Consider the following 14106-nt stretch of genomic DNA (forward strand, 5'->3'; position numbering starts at 1 on the left):
TAGTTTACAATAGTTTTATTTTGTTTGTTTTAATCCCATCCTTCAGCTACCATCAACCCCTCCTGTCTATCTTTGAACACCAACCAGTTTTGATTCCTATTTGCCATATATTTCTCAACTGTGCTGTGGTGTTTCACAACATTTCTGAACCTTTCTATTCTCATAGATTCTACATATTGTAAATTAAAGATAACCATTTTTGCTAAGAGTATTATTATATTATTAACCGATTGACTATTACTTTTTAAATCACCTAGCAGTACTATTTGCAGAGTTAACTCCAGGTAAATGTTGCAATTCTTCAGCCATTCCTGAATCTGCAACGAAAAACAAGCTACGTATGGACAGTACTAAAACAAAGGCACAGCTGTCAATTTTTGGTCCTTAAATGAAACTGGAATACTTTTTTATTTATCAAAAATTTCTTAAGCCAATTTTGGTCTTTAATGCATGGCCGAGAGACAAGTTCCTTACTTTCTCCCCCTTCCACTTGCCTCTTCCATTTTTGCAGTAATGTTGCAATTGGTTGTAATTTTGAGACGAGCAGACATTTCCATATATTTTTGTTAGCTGCGTGTGTGACATAACTCCACCAGTCCTATTTATGATATAATTTACAAAGATTAGACCAATTTTATCAATTAGTATATTTCAGTTTAACCATAATATTTGTTGGAATATTTGTTATGTCGTTTCTGGTGGATTAAAATAAAGTGGTGATCCTAACTGACCTAAAACAGGGCTTTTTGCAAGGATTAAATGCCAGGAATTGTGAAAAACTGAGTTTAAATGTATTTGGCTAAGGTGTATGTAAACTTCCGACTTCAACTGTATGTATTTAGTTGGTGAGGTATATGAACTAATATACATGGGTTCCAGCTTGAAAAAGTATTTGTTAGTATAGAATTGTACAATTTATGCTCCCTGCATATAAAACCACGAAGACCGCTGGAAAGCTCCGAACGCAAGATCACAATTTCTGACTCACGCGGTGGAGGAACATATTGATTGTAGCCTACTGTACATGGTAAACTGGTGTGCACTTTTTTTTATGGAAAACAGCTGAGAGGATTGTTCTACAATATTCACAACATATTTATTACTATCTTTGTAGAATAAACATTTAATTTCATCAATTACATGTGGAAAAACGTATCTGAGTGAACATTAGCAAGCCAGCAGCAGATGAAACAGAAAGTGAATTCTCTCCTCCCTCTCTCTCTCTGGTTTTAACTTGCGGCTATCTGTCTAGCTGGCTAGGTTCAGGATATTTACTAGCCAATACCCATACGCTTCAACAAGAAGCAACTGTGACAACATTGATTCTAAGATCAAGAAATGAACTTTCCCATTGAGCAAAATCCACAATCCACCCCTCCAAAGAAATCCTGTCTCCGGAGCTTCTTAGAAATGTCACCAGATCCACGATCGGATCCAATGCGAAGCGTCACATTTCAGTTCAGCCCGCACTCGGAAAATCCCCCCAGAGCCACAGAATGGCCGACTTAACGCAGTGTGCAGCCCCCACAACGGGCAGCCCCAACATATTACATTTTCCGTTCCTAAAATCTGCCATCAATCCAGTGTAGGGAATATCTTCGTGATGCCCTAGCCCTGTGGTCACCAACCTTTTCTGACGTAAGCATTTGCAATATTAACCTATTAAAAATTAAAAAGTTATCTAACAATGAGGTTTGTGCAGTAGGCTATTCTTCTCAGACCGTTTTAAAATGATATTTCAAAACGTGCGGTATATCACACTGGTAAAATATCAATTGTTTCTTTACTGGACTGATGGTGCCTGCATCTGTTGGTTAGTCTCAGAGAGAGAGAGAAAAAGAGAGAGAGAGAGAGAAACAGCAGCAGAGAACTCCACTGAGTGCTGCTGATTGACCAAAAATGGGACACTGTCTTCGAGCTGATGGCAAAACTCGAGTCGCACTTCATTATTTCTGACTCATGCACCAATTCATGTTGTTACTCGTCTGACAGGAGAACGTGAAATATTCCTCGATATTAAATAGACACAAGCCGCCAACAATAACAACGCAAGTCAATCGATACACGTTGTATCGCGAGTGGATAGGGAGAGGGCGTTTTATGGCTTATAAAATAATTCAATTAGTGCTTAATTTGAGCCGGATCCTGGCACCTCTCCGTTTTGGACTGTTTTGTTCAAGATCCGGCAACTCTTGTGGCATGAAAAATAATTGTTCATTCAAATTGTCTCTTCATTAATTCTCCTGCCCCCACAAAAAAACGTAATGTTAAAAAGTAGATTTTCTGCACAGGCATTGTAGGCCTATGTGTGAGACCAGCGCGTGGCTGTATCTTTTACATAACTAAAATGAGATTCACTTTCTATGATCTCTCCCTCTGCCCTGATAGACATGAACCTGTAACTCTCATCCTCCAGCGTTGACATCATCATTTATTTCCTTATAGAATCATAGAATCAAGGAACTGCAGCACCCCTAATAAATTGAAATACATTTGCCAAAGTTATAGAATAACTGCTGTCTGTTCAGAAAGTAACGGAATCATTCAGAATAGCCTACTACACCACGAGAAGGACTATAATTTAGCCACAGAGGATAAATAGCTTCTTTTAAAAATAGCCTAGCTGTGGATTGTAGCCCAATAACAAGGAATAGCCTACAGTCAGGAACGTGCGGCAAATCTGTCAGTGACACAAACAGCATGCAGACAAAACAGGCTTTTCGCAATATTTAAAATACAATCAAGGGAAAACACAGGTTGGAAAGCAAAAGGCTACTGCTGAAAAGACTCTATGCTGTAGGCTACCAAACTATTTGATCAACTTCCAAATATTGTTATACAAAGTAAACCAAGGAGTGAGGCTTTTGGCATGCGCGCATCGGCCATCAACAGCGAGTGAGCTGCGCATCATTGGGTAAATCAGTGAAACTGGCATTTTTAGGACTAAAATGTCCTCCTCATATTGTAGCCTACAATATGTCTCCACACACCTAGGCCTAGGCTATTGATGGATTAAAGACAAGGTCGTTTTTTATTGATCTCAGTTTGTCAGTGTCAAAGTAGCCTTCCATTTCGATCATTTGTGCGGTATTAAAAAATATTCCGCCAAAGATTCTGCCATATGATGTAGAATAGCATGAAATGCATTTATAAAAAGCCAAGTTTTTCCCAGTGTGCAACTTCTGAAAATGCCTATACGCTGCTGCTCTATGGCACTATGCAAATGAAATCATATGCACGTAATGCTTCTGGTACCTCAGAACTCCCCCACCCCCCCTCTCGAGCTCACTTTTAGTTCCGGCACCTCTCGATTAGCAAATTATGCTCTGTTGTACGGATAAAAATGGTAGATTATCAGATACTCAACAAGAAAGTCTGATTTCATTATTACTGAAACAGGACCCAAGTGGTAAATATAAAGATCCAGTCCATTAAAAAAATTGGAGGACCCTTACACTTCAGTGTTGTGATGCAAAGTTCATAGCGCMTAGAATTAAAAGGGTATTGTAGGATATTATTCATCCTAATCAGTCAGGTTTTTATACGGATGATACATTGTAGATAAAATCAGACAAGTACTGGTAACAATAGAACGCTATGAAAAAATCTGTCAAACAAGGTATGGTATTCGTAGCTGACTTTGAAATGGCTTTTGATAAAGTATGTCTGGAATTTATATTAAATGCCCGGAATATTTCAAGTTTGGAGAATCTCTTATACAGTGGGTTAACATTATATATAGTAACCTTAGGTGTAAAATAGTAAATAATGGCTACTTCTCAGTAATTTTTAAACTGTCAAGAGGAGTAAAACAATGTTGTCCACTATCGGCATACCTATCTACTATGGCCATCGAAATGTTACCTATTAAAATCAGATCCAACAATAACATCAAGGGCCTAGAAATCCAGGAATTAGAAACAAAGGTGTCATTGTACGCTGATGATTCATGTTTTCTTTTAAATCCACCATTTGCATCCTCCCACAGGGTCATAGATGATCTAGATACTTTTTCTAACCTCTCTGGATTACAACCAAATGATGATAAGTGTTCTTACTATATTATGTATTGGATCACAAAAAAAAGACAACCTTTACATTACCGTGTACTTTACCAATAAAACGGTCTGACGGTAAAGTGGACATACTCGGTTTTCATATCCCGAAAAAAAGAAATGATCTCATTACAATATGTTTTAATAGAAAGTTAGCAAAAATATATTAAATATTGAAGCATTAGACCTCTCACTGAAGGCTTCCATCATTCAAAAGTTATACTTAAATCCGAACAGGTTCTATAGCAGATTAGTAAGAATGTCTCACCCCATGTTCAAGAATGGCCTTTTTCCACTTATTCAGATTACAACCTCTCACTTTTGGTTATTTGAAAAAAATCAAAAAAATCTCGCTATTTTTAAACAAACCATAGAAAGTTGGTTGCAATTTCAGTTTAAAACTTCTTAAGGCTAGGGGGCAGTATTCGGAAGTTCGGATGACTGACCATAGTAAACTGCCTGTTACTCAGGCCCAGAAGCTAGGATATGCATATAATTGCTAATATTAGATAGAAAACACTCTGAAGTTTCTAAAACTGTTAAAATAATGTCTGTGAGTATAACAGAACTGATATGGCAGGCGAAAACCCAAGGAGAATCCATCCAGAATTTTTATTTTTTGAGGTCAGCACCCATTGAAATGCTTGTCTATGGGAAATTCAAAGGAAATCCTCCCAGATTGCAGTTCCTATGGCTTCCACTAGATGTCAACAGTCTTTAGAAAGGTTTTCAGGCTTGATTTTTGAAAAATGAATTAGTAGTTGTAGTTTTTCAAGGTGGCTCTCATTAGCTAGATACATGTGATAATATCATCGTAAAGTATGTTTTTTCAATATAGTTTTATCAGATTATTGAAAGTTTATCGTGAGTTTTGGCGGTTTCCGTTCTCTGCGTTTGGTGAAGATGGACAGCTTCGTGCCACTTGGCTAGCTTTGGTTGCTAATTCGACAGGAGAAAAGGACATTCTAAAACCAAACAACGATTGTTCTGGACAAAGGATCCCTTGTACAAGATTCTGATGGAAGCTCAGCAAAAGTAGGAACCATTTATGATGTTATTTCGTATTTCTGTGGAAAATGTTTAGTACTATTTTCCGCCCTCATTGCAGGCGCTGTCTCGCTATAACGTAAGCTGTATGTCGTACTAAAGTTATTTTTAGAATTCTAACACGGCGATTGCATTAAGAACTAGTGTATCTTTCATTTGCTGTACAACATGTATTTTTTAGTAAGGTTTATGATGAGTTATTTGGTCAGATTAGGTGAGTGTCAGAAATATATCCGGAGATTCTGGGAAAAAGTTGCTACGTTTTCACAATGTATAACCACGGATTTCAGCTCTAAATATGCACATTTCCGAACAAAGCATAAGTGTATTGTATAACCTGATGTTATAGGACTGTCATCTGATGAAGGTTGTCAAGGTTAGTGAAAAATTATATATCTTTTGCTGTTTTTTTGCGATCGCTAACTTTTGCTGCTGATAAATGGGTTGTGTTTTTGGCTATTGTGGTAAGCTAATATAATGCTATATTGTGTTTTCGCTGTAAAACACTTAAAAAATCTGAAATATTGGCTGGATTCACAAGATGTTTYTCTTTCATTTGCTGTACACCATGTATTTTTCATAAATGTTTTATGATGAGTATTTAGGTATTTCACGTTGGTCTCTGTAATTGTTCTAGCTGCTTCGGTGCTATTTGTGATTGTAGCTGCAATGTAAAACTATGATTTATACCTGAAATATGCACATTTTTCGAACAAAACATAGATTTATTGTATAACATGTTATAAGACTGTCATCTGATGAAGTTGTTTCTTGGTTAGTGACTAATTCTATCTCTATTTGGTCGGTCTTGTGCAAGCTACCTGTGCTGTGAAAGAAATGTCTGTGCTTTTTTGTATTTGGTGGTGAGCTAACATAAATATACGTGGTGTTTTCGCTGTAAAACATTTGAAAGATCGGACATGTTGGCTGGATTCACAAGATGTTTATCTTTCATTTGCTGTATTGGACTTGTTAATGTGTGAAAGTTAAATATTTCAAAAAAATATTTTTGGAATTTCCTTTTCAGTGGAATGTGGGGGGGGTTCCGCCAGGGGCTAGACAGGTTAATCAGATTTTGAAAATATGCTTTACAGCGAAAGCAATCCAATCGTTTGTGAGTTTATCAATCACTAGACAAGAAAGTAAGAACAGCTAGCCCCAAATTAGCATGGTCACAAAAGTCAGAAAAGCAATAAAATTAATCGCTTACCTTTGATAATCTTCGGATGTTTGCACTCACGAGACTCCCAGTTACACAATAAATGTTCTTTTTGTTCGATAAATATTAGTTTTATAACAAAAAAACACCATTTGGGTTGCGCGTTATGTTCAGAAAACCACAGCCTCGTTCCGTTCCTGAAAGGCAGACGAAAATTCCAAAAAGTATCCTTAATGTTCGTAGAAACATGTCAAATGTTTTTTATAATCAATCCTCAGGTTGTTTTTAACATACATAATCGATAATATTTCAACCGGACGGTAACCTATTCAATAAAAGAGAGAAAGAAAATGTCGAGCTACCCCTCTCACGCACAGGAACTAATCAAAGGACACCTGACTCGTTTTGAAAAGTCTCTCTCATTTTTCTATATAAAAGCCTGAAACGATGTCTAAAGCCTGGTGACAGCCTGAGGAAACCATTGGAAAATGAATCTGGTTGATACCCCTTTAAATGGAAGAGGGGCAGCCAATGAAACAAGGATAAAAAAATACAAAAAGCACTTCCGGGGTTAGATTTCCTCAGGTTTTCGCCTGCAAAATCAGTTTTGTTATACTCACAGACAATATTTTGACAGTTTTGGAAACTTTGGAGTGTTTTCTATCCTAATCTGTAAATTATACGCATATTCTACAATCTGGGCCTGAGAAATAGTCCGTTTACCTTGGGAACGTTATTTAAAATAAATAATAATAATCTGGTCCCTAGCGTCAAGAAGTTAAAGACACAGTCAATTTAGTGTATGTAAACTTCTGACACACTAGAATTGTGATACAGTGAATTATAAGTGAAATAATCTGTCTGTAAACAATTGTTGGAAAAATTACTTGTGTCATGCACAAAGTAGATGTCCTAACCGACTTGCCAAAACTATAGTTTGTTAAAATTTGTGGAGTGGTTGAAAAATAAGTTTTAATGACTCCAACCGAAGTGTATGTAAACTTCTGACTTCAACTGTATCTGATAGGGCTATCTGGACTTAAATAAGATCAATTATAGAAATAGGCGGGTTTAGCCATAATTATGTGGCTGTGGCAAATAGCGAAGACCTCCGTCAACCGATCTGTCTTGTAGGACGTGGAACTCATCTTAAAATTGTAGTACTCCTGAGCATCCGCTTTTTTATGTCACTGCGCTCTATGAAATAGGCAGAATAGCTAGCTAAATTATATCACACGTAGTGACGGGATTTAATACTTTGCAATTCAATTTGCGAGAAAATTAAAACAAAGTGGTGGCAACCACATCGGTGGCCATGACATGATGAGCTGTTTACCCAACTTGTTGCAATTGTAGCTAGCTTACTAAGATAATGGTAAGCTAGCTAGCTCTCTCTACCTTTACTGACTTTTAAACAGCTTGCCTAGTTTGCCCTGGAGTTGTAGACATGCTGCCCCAAAATTAAGAGGGTGTGTTATCAGAAATCAGTCCGTAGATCAGCATGTTTCTTGGTGATCATTAAGTTGAGGTCAGCGAGTGCAGCAGCAGAAGAGCTGACTATTTTAGGGTGAAATAGGATTCACTAGGCAATGTCACCTAGGTAATATCAGAGAGGGAGGCGAAGCGAGAGCCCTCTATCTGGCCCAAATATGTCCATGTTAAGCAGATCCTTAATTATTGTATGAGGGGCAATGAGAGTGTCGAATTTAGTCAAGATTGACATGAATTGCTATTTTGACATGTGAGGCTTGTTTGAACTAATATACGTTTTGTAATGCTTAGGTTTTTACGAGTGTAATGATATAAGTGTGATGCACGTGACATCCCGGCAAACCCTTAATATCAGAGTTGTCCCTGTTGAAATTCAAGAAGGTCTATGCATATTCATGAGATTAGCATCTCACTCTCCGTTGAATACAGGCAGTTGACGTCAACACCCCTCATCGACTATTCGCAAAATAATTAAAGTAACGAGGTGTATCCACCAATCCAAATTTAATAGGCGAGAGCTTGACAGCCTGCCGTTCTGCTTTGTGGACAACAAACACCATTATTAGAGAGGAGATAAAAGCATCTCGTCATTATGTCCATATCACTGCTTATACTTTATAATTTTATGGCAGCCCATTGTAGCCAGATTACCCTTTGCGAGATACGAGACTGATCGAGGATGTTCTATCTGCTGACCGCAGACTGGGGGGGGGGGCATGTGGGGCATGGCGTGTAGTGACGATTGATTACACACCACACCTACCAAGTAGTGCCATGCGAGAGTTGGGTTCAATAAGGTCTGGCTCCAACAGATATGTGTACAAGCTAGCTAGTGTGTACTAGCTAGCTAGCTAGTGTGCATGTAATGACGTAATAAGTGGAGGATCCTCAGAGGAGGAAGGGGAGGACCATCTTCCAAAATGAAGAAGAAGCAAGAGAGAGAGAGAGAGATTTAATTTATAAAAAATCGCTTTCAGTTTCACTTACTTAGTTAGCAAATGCAGCTAGCTAGTTTAGCCTACTCAAACACCCTGCTCAAACAGAGAGATGCTATGTTAGCTAGCTGGCTATGACTATCCAACACAACACTGGAACTTTTCAAAATCAAGGTAAGCTTTTGGTTTTACTAATTTAATGCCACCTTGGCCTGCCGGCGTAAGTGCTGAACTGCTTACTGACTGTACACTGTACACTGTAACTGTAACGTTAGTGCATGATTGTAACGCGTTAGTTCTATTAGCTATGTTGACAATGATGTTCCTTTAGCTAATTTGGTAAAAACGATGTAGGCTGTGAGTAGCGGTTATGATATGGTTTGGCTTGGAAATWTTTTTTTTGCCTGGTCACGTACAGCTGATGTGTTGTGCATTGAATCCCACAAGCGAAGAGAAAAGTTGAGAGGAGTAGAGCGCATAGATGCGAGAAGTAATACAACGTGGCTGCTATGAAAGTGAACTGTGTTACGTGTGATCATGGGCGATTCTGTTGAAAAACGTTTCTTAAACGCAAACTCTTGTTTGCAACTGTTAAACTAATAATTACACCCTAAATTAGCTAGATGCAGGCTAGAGTGGCGGTATTGAATGTGTCACTGTAGACCTGTCCATGTGTCAATGCCTGTCACCTCACATTTTTCTCTCGACTTGTGTGCACCTACATTGTAAACTTTCATTCATAGGCTAGGTTGTAGAAACCTCATGATGGGTAGAGGGGAAATTTGAGTATCATGTAGTAGTAGCCTTAACCTATCCATGTTACATTGAACTGAGTGAATGGAATATGAATGACAGTCATCCAATATGCTGTAATAGAAATAAGGCCATGTTCATGAAAAACAAAAATTGTCCTCCCACGTCTTAAACGGCACCGACCACCACTGGACATAACGCATGTAGTGACATAATGCTAATGGACGTCGTACTGTTACAAGTACGCTCAATGCCAATGGGCGCGGGGTGTATTGGGTGCAGCGTGTAGTTACTGCAGTCCGACGATACTTTTTATTGGACAGATCAGTGCAGGCGGATACGACGCGCTATCTGACGTAAGACAATGATTGTTACCCGTGACTCAGAGGCATTGAAAGGAACGCTTGAGGTTGAAAGGAACGCTTAAGGAAGAATGCACACACACACACACAACACACACACACACACACACACACACACACACACACACACACACACACACACACACACACACACACACACACACACACACACACACACACACACACACACACACACACACACACACACACACGCTCCTTTAGCCAGAGTTATACTGGTGGCCCTCCAGCAGTATTGCGTGGTTTGCCACTGGGTGCCTGGTACGTAAGGTGGAAGGTGGAAGATGCTACTGTCGTGTGGAATGTGGCTTTCCTCGCTGACTGTTCACCTCTGTGCCACTCTGATTAGGTGTCCCGCTCTCTGTCCAAATTCCAGGTTAACGACTTACTCTCTATTCCACCCCAAGTGTCTCTTCTGCTCATCTGTCTCTGTCTCTCTCTCAGGACCTGAAAAGGGGAGATGTGTAGCATCAGAATACTTCACCACTGAAGCTGAGATAGATATTGTGACCGAAAACACTGCAAATATACTAAGTAAGTGACAACAGCGAGAAACGTGCAGGAAAATAACCCCTGCATGTCATTGTGTCATTGCTTTATGCACCTTATGGCTCTATCCAGGAAACATGGTGAGGCAAAATAGTTCCCAACCTCTTTTATTTAAAACCTGTGTTGAACACTGCTGAAGTTCCCTTTTCTTTATTTAAGAACTATTTAAATTATTCAAGATATGAAAACTTGGAAAACCTTGTAAAGCGTAGAACATTGTGGCCCAAAAGTGGACTATATAGACTACAATGGGACCTGACACGCTACGACAAAGGACATTACCTTTACTACAGTATATTGTTTTGTACAGCTGGCTGCAGGCATAACAACCTGTAGGGAATGATAAACTGATACAGGAAATGTGTTCTTGGGAATGAATGTTACTTAATCCTTATTTTGTATGATTTCCTTTCTTCGTGATTGACAAGTAAAATAATTGAATTTAGAATGGTGGGGGCTAGTATTACATAAAGCATTTATTTCTGTACAAAATTGCTCCCAACCTCAATTCAAGTCAACCTCTGTAACTACTTCATAAAGACTTTATAGTCATGTAAGAAAGGTAATTTTTTTCTGTATAATTCAAGTGTTCACTCATGACACTTTTCATTTTTCTTTAACCTTATGTTCCAAGGCAGGTCAATTAAAAGCAAATGATTATTTACAATGACGGCCTGGCAGACACTTGGCAACAGCACAGATACATCAGCAGACAGACAGTGGAAATAAAGCAGGAGCGATACGACCATACTATACGAGGAGAGTTCCTATGGCAACAACTCAACATGGCACAAACACTGTTAAGCGCAGACAACAACAGCACGAGGCACAAAATAGGCAGAGACAAAGCACATCACGACAATAGAGACATCGCAACACTACATGATAGGAGATCTATGGCAACAGTGCAAAACATTGTAGGAACAGGCAATAGCACGGGAAACAAAGTAGGCAGCACGGATAGCAAAATATAACAGGAAAACCCAGTTAGAAAAAAAAGTGTCAGACTACAATACAAGTAACATAGCACTACTGAATAGACAAATAGACAAGGCAACAAATAATTGCAGCGCAAGCAGACAAAGACACGTAGCCTTAGTTATTGGTTTGCGTAACAGCTAAAACCTAACAGTTACAAATCGTTCATACACTTATACAACAATTTAGACCATTCATGTTTTTTTCTCCATGTSTTATGTACTGTGCATTCATTTACAGTACCAGTCAAAGGTTTAGACACACCTACTCATTCAAGGGTCTTTCTTTATTTTTACTATTTTCTACATTGTAGAATAATAGTGAAGAAATCAAAACTATGAAATAACACGTATGGAATCATATAGTAAACAAGAAAAGTGTTAAACAAATCCAAATATATTTTATATTTGAGAATCTCACCCAAGTGAGATGGTTTGGGATGAGTTGCTCAGCATATGTGGGAACTCCTTCAAGACTGTTGGAAAAGCATTCCAGGTGAAGCTGGTTGAGAGAATGCCAAGAGTGTGCAAAGCTGTCATCAAGGCAAAGGGTGGCTACTTTGAAGATTCTCAAATATAAAATATATTTAGAATTGTTTAACCCTTTTTTGGTTACTACATTATTCCATATATGTTATTTCATAGTTTCAATGTCTTCACTATTATTCTACAATGTAGAAAATAGTAAATATAAAGAAAAACCATTGAATGAGTAGGTGTGCCCAAACTTTTGACTGGTATTGTATTTATTAACTTAATTATTCATAAATAGAGGACGTGTAACATAAAGCTTTTTTCACTGAACGCGGCTTAATTATCCCAGTGGGACACTGAAACTTGGATTAAAACGATGTAAGAAATGTCGAATATTTTTTATATGTTGAATATGTTTATAATTCTTTTTTTTTTTAGTGTTGAACTTAACTTTCCCTCCTTATCTCAATATATCTTTCCCTCTTCTTCTGTTTTTCTCATGACCTGTTTCCCTCATCAGAGATGGTACGTACGGCCACACCGTTCCCCATGGTTTCGCTGCTTTTCGTCTTCACCGCCTTCGTCATCAGTAACATCGGACACATCCGGCCCCAGCGCACCATCCTGGCCTTCATCTCTGGAATCTTCTTCATCCTCTCAGGTAAGGTGCCACATAAAAGTTTCCCATTGGCTGTTGTTTTAATGATATTCAGTATTCAAGATACTTATTGGTTGATGAAAGCTGCCAATGGTATGTAAAATAGGTTCTGTGTGATCTGMGTCTGGAACCCTCCTGATTGGTTTTTGATTTAGTGGCTTGGCTAACAGTTTATCCTGATCCTCAGTTGTCTATAAGATTACATCAGTTTCTATTTGGGGGGTATTGCATGTCTTGCTCACAGATGCTAGCCTAGCATGAGATGCTGCTGACAGAGCAGTTATGTGCCTATCTTGTCCTTATTACATGTCACTGACCTGCAGCAGTGAACGATTGCACCGTTTCAGGCGCAAATTGAGTATGCTGTGCTTTTCTAGTAGTTAACTCGATGAAAGGTATTTTCTGTTTATTATGTTCTACTGAGCCATTTACTTTATGTTCGTATTCTTGTCTTTTATTATTTCTTGTTGTTGTTACATTGTCGAGAAGGAACCTGCAAGTAAGCCTTTCGTTGGACGGTGTAGACCATGTGTATCCTGTACATACGACTTATACAACTTGAAACGGGAAACTTTCTGGGCTGTGGGTTTAGAATTTTTTTTTATAAATAAAACTTTAAATATTGTAAAACCACGACAGCTTCAGGTAATGGGTCTTGAGAAATCAACGACTTGAGAAATCAACTGGACTTGAGAAAATATTCTGTTATTCTGAAGCCATTTCAACAAACTGACAGCTCTCTAGTTTCTCTGCATGACATTGTTCTCAATGTCTGTTCTATAAAAATGTGGTTGCCATAGAATAAAATGTCATCATCATTTCACAACACAAATGACTAAAAATGTCCTCGCAAACAAAACGTTTTCACATCCTGATTCAGGATCAGCTCTCCATACACATTCTCCTAACCCAAACCATTCTGAAGAAACAGAACGGACGACGCTTCAAACTGGCTCCGGTGCAGCCTGCCTTTCTTCAGAGAGGGACAGTGTTTTCTAGCACGCCCACGCAGAACGGCTGACTGCTGCTGAGAGGGAAGCAGGCGAGAGGGAAGCAGGCGAGGAGCTAGCAGCAGCTAGCCACACAGCTCCCCCTGCTGACCCAGTAAGGGGAAGCCAGGTCACTGGTTCCCAAGAGCTTTGGCCGCTGCTGCAGCTGTTACTGCTGCCTGCTCGAGCTTGCTGCCTGAATCTCCTCCTGCTGTTGTTGTTGTTGTGGTGCTGGTCAGGGTTGATTATGCAGTGGGGCTGTTGTGCTGGTTAATGGTGGAGGAGGATTTTAGGGTCAGAGACAGCAGCAGCCGAGGCTGGCCGGCTGGGGAAAAGCACAGACACATCCTTTAATTAGGTTTTCTTTCTCTTCCACCACTGCTCTTGTCTGTTGTCCTTGTTTATCGCAGATTCACAGGCAGTGGTTGGGATTTGGTTTCCATTTAGTATAATGAGGCTAATTTATTCCAAATAATGAATCGTTAAAATGTGGTTCAAGAGGACGTTTTGAGGACCTTATTCAGTTGTTTTATTGTTGTTTTTTAATGCGTCAGGGGAAATGTGCTCAAATGTTTGGCCATACGAGCTCTTTTCCGTGTGAAGGCAGAAACACGTAGCAAAAATGGTGGCTTTTGGAAG

General features: G+C 39.0%; 1 protein-coding gene across 2 annotated transcripts in view; it reads left to right on the top strand.

Annotated features, from left to right (window-relative positions):
• Nucleotides 1–14106, top strand: part of LOC111955608 (voltage-dependent calcium channel gamma-7 subunit) — a 34585-nt gene that overhangs the window by 14007 nt on the left and 6472 nt on the right. For both annotated transcript variants that reach the window (XM_070436368.1, XM_023975828.3), the window contains 2 exons: nt 10265–10354; nt 12341–12481. In XM_070436368.1, coding sequence (XP_070292469.1) covers nt 10265–10354; nt 12341–12481 — 231 coding nt within the window. The remainder of the gene's footprint in view (nt 1–10264; nt 10355–12340; nt 12482–14106) is intronic.

The sequence above is a fragment of the Salvelinus sp. IW2-2015 genome, linkage group LG31 (assembly GCF_002910315.2).
Source record: "Salvelinus sp. IW2-2015 linkage group LG31, ASM291031v2, whole genome shotgun sequence".
NCBI classification, from domain to species: domain Eukaryota; kingdom Metazoa; phylum Chordata; class Actinopteri; order Salmoniformes; family Salmonidae; genus Salvelinus; species Salvelinus sp. IW2-2015.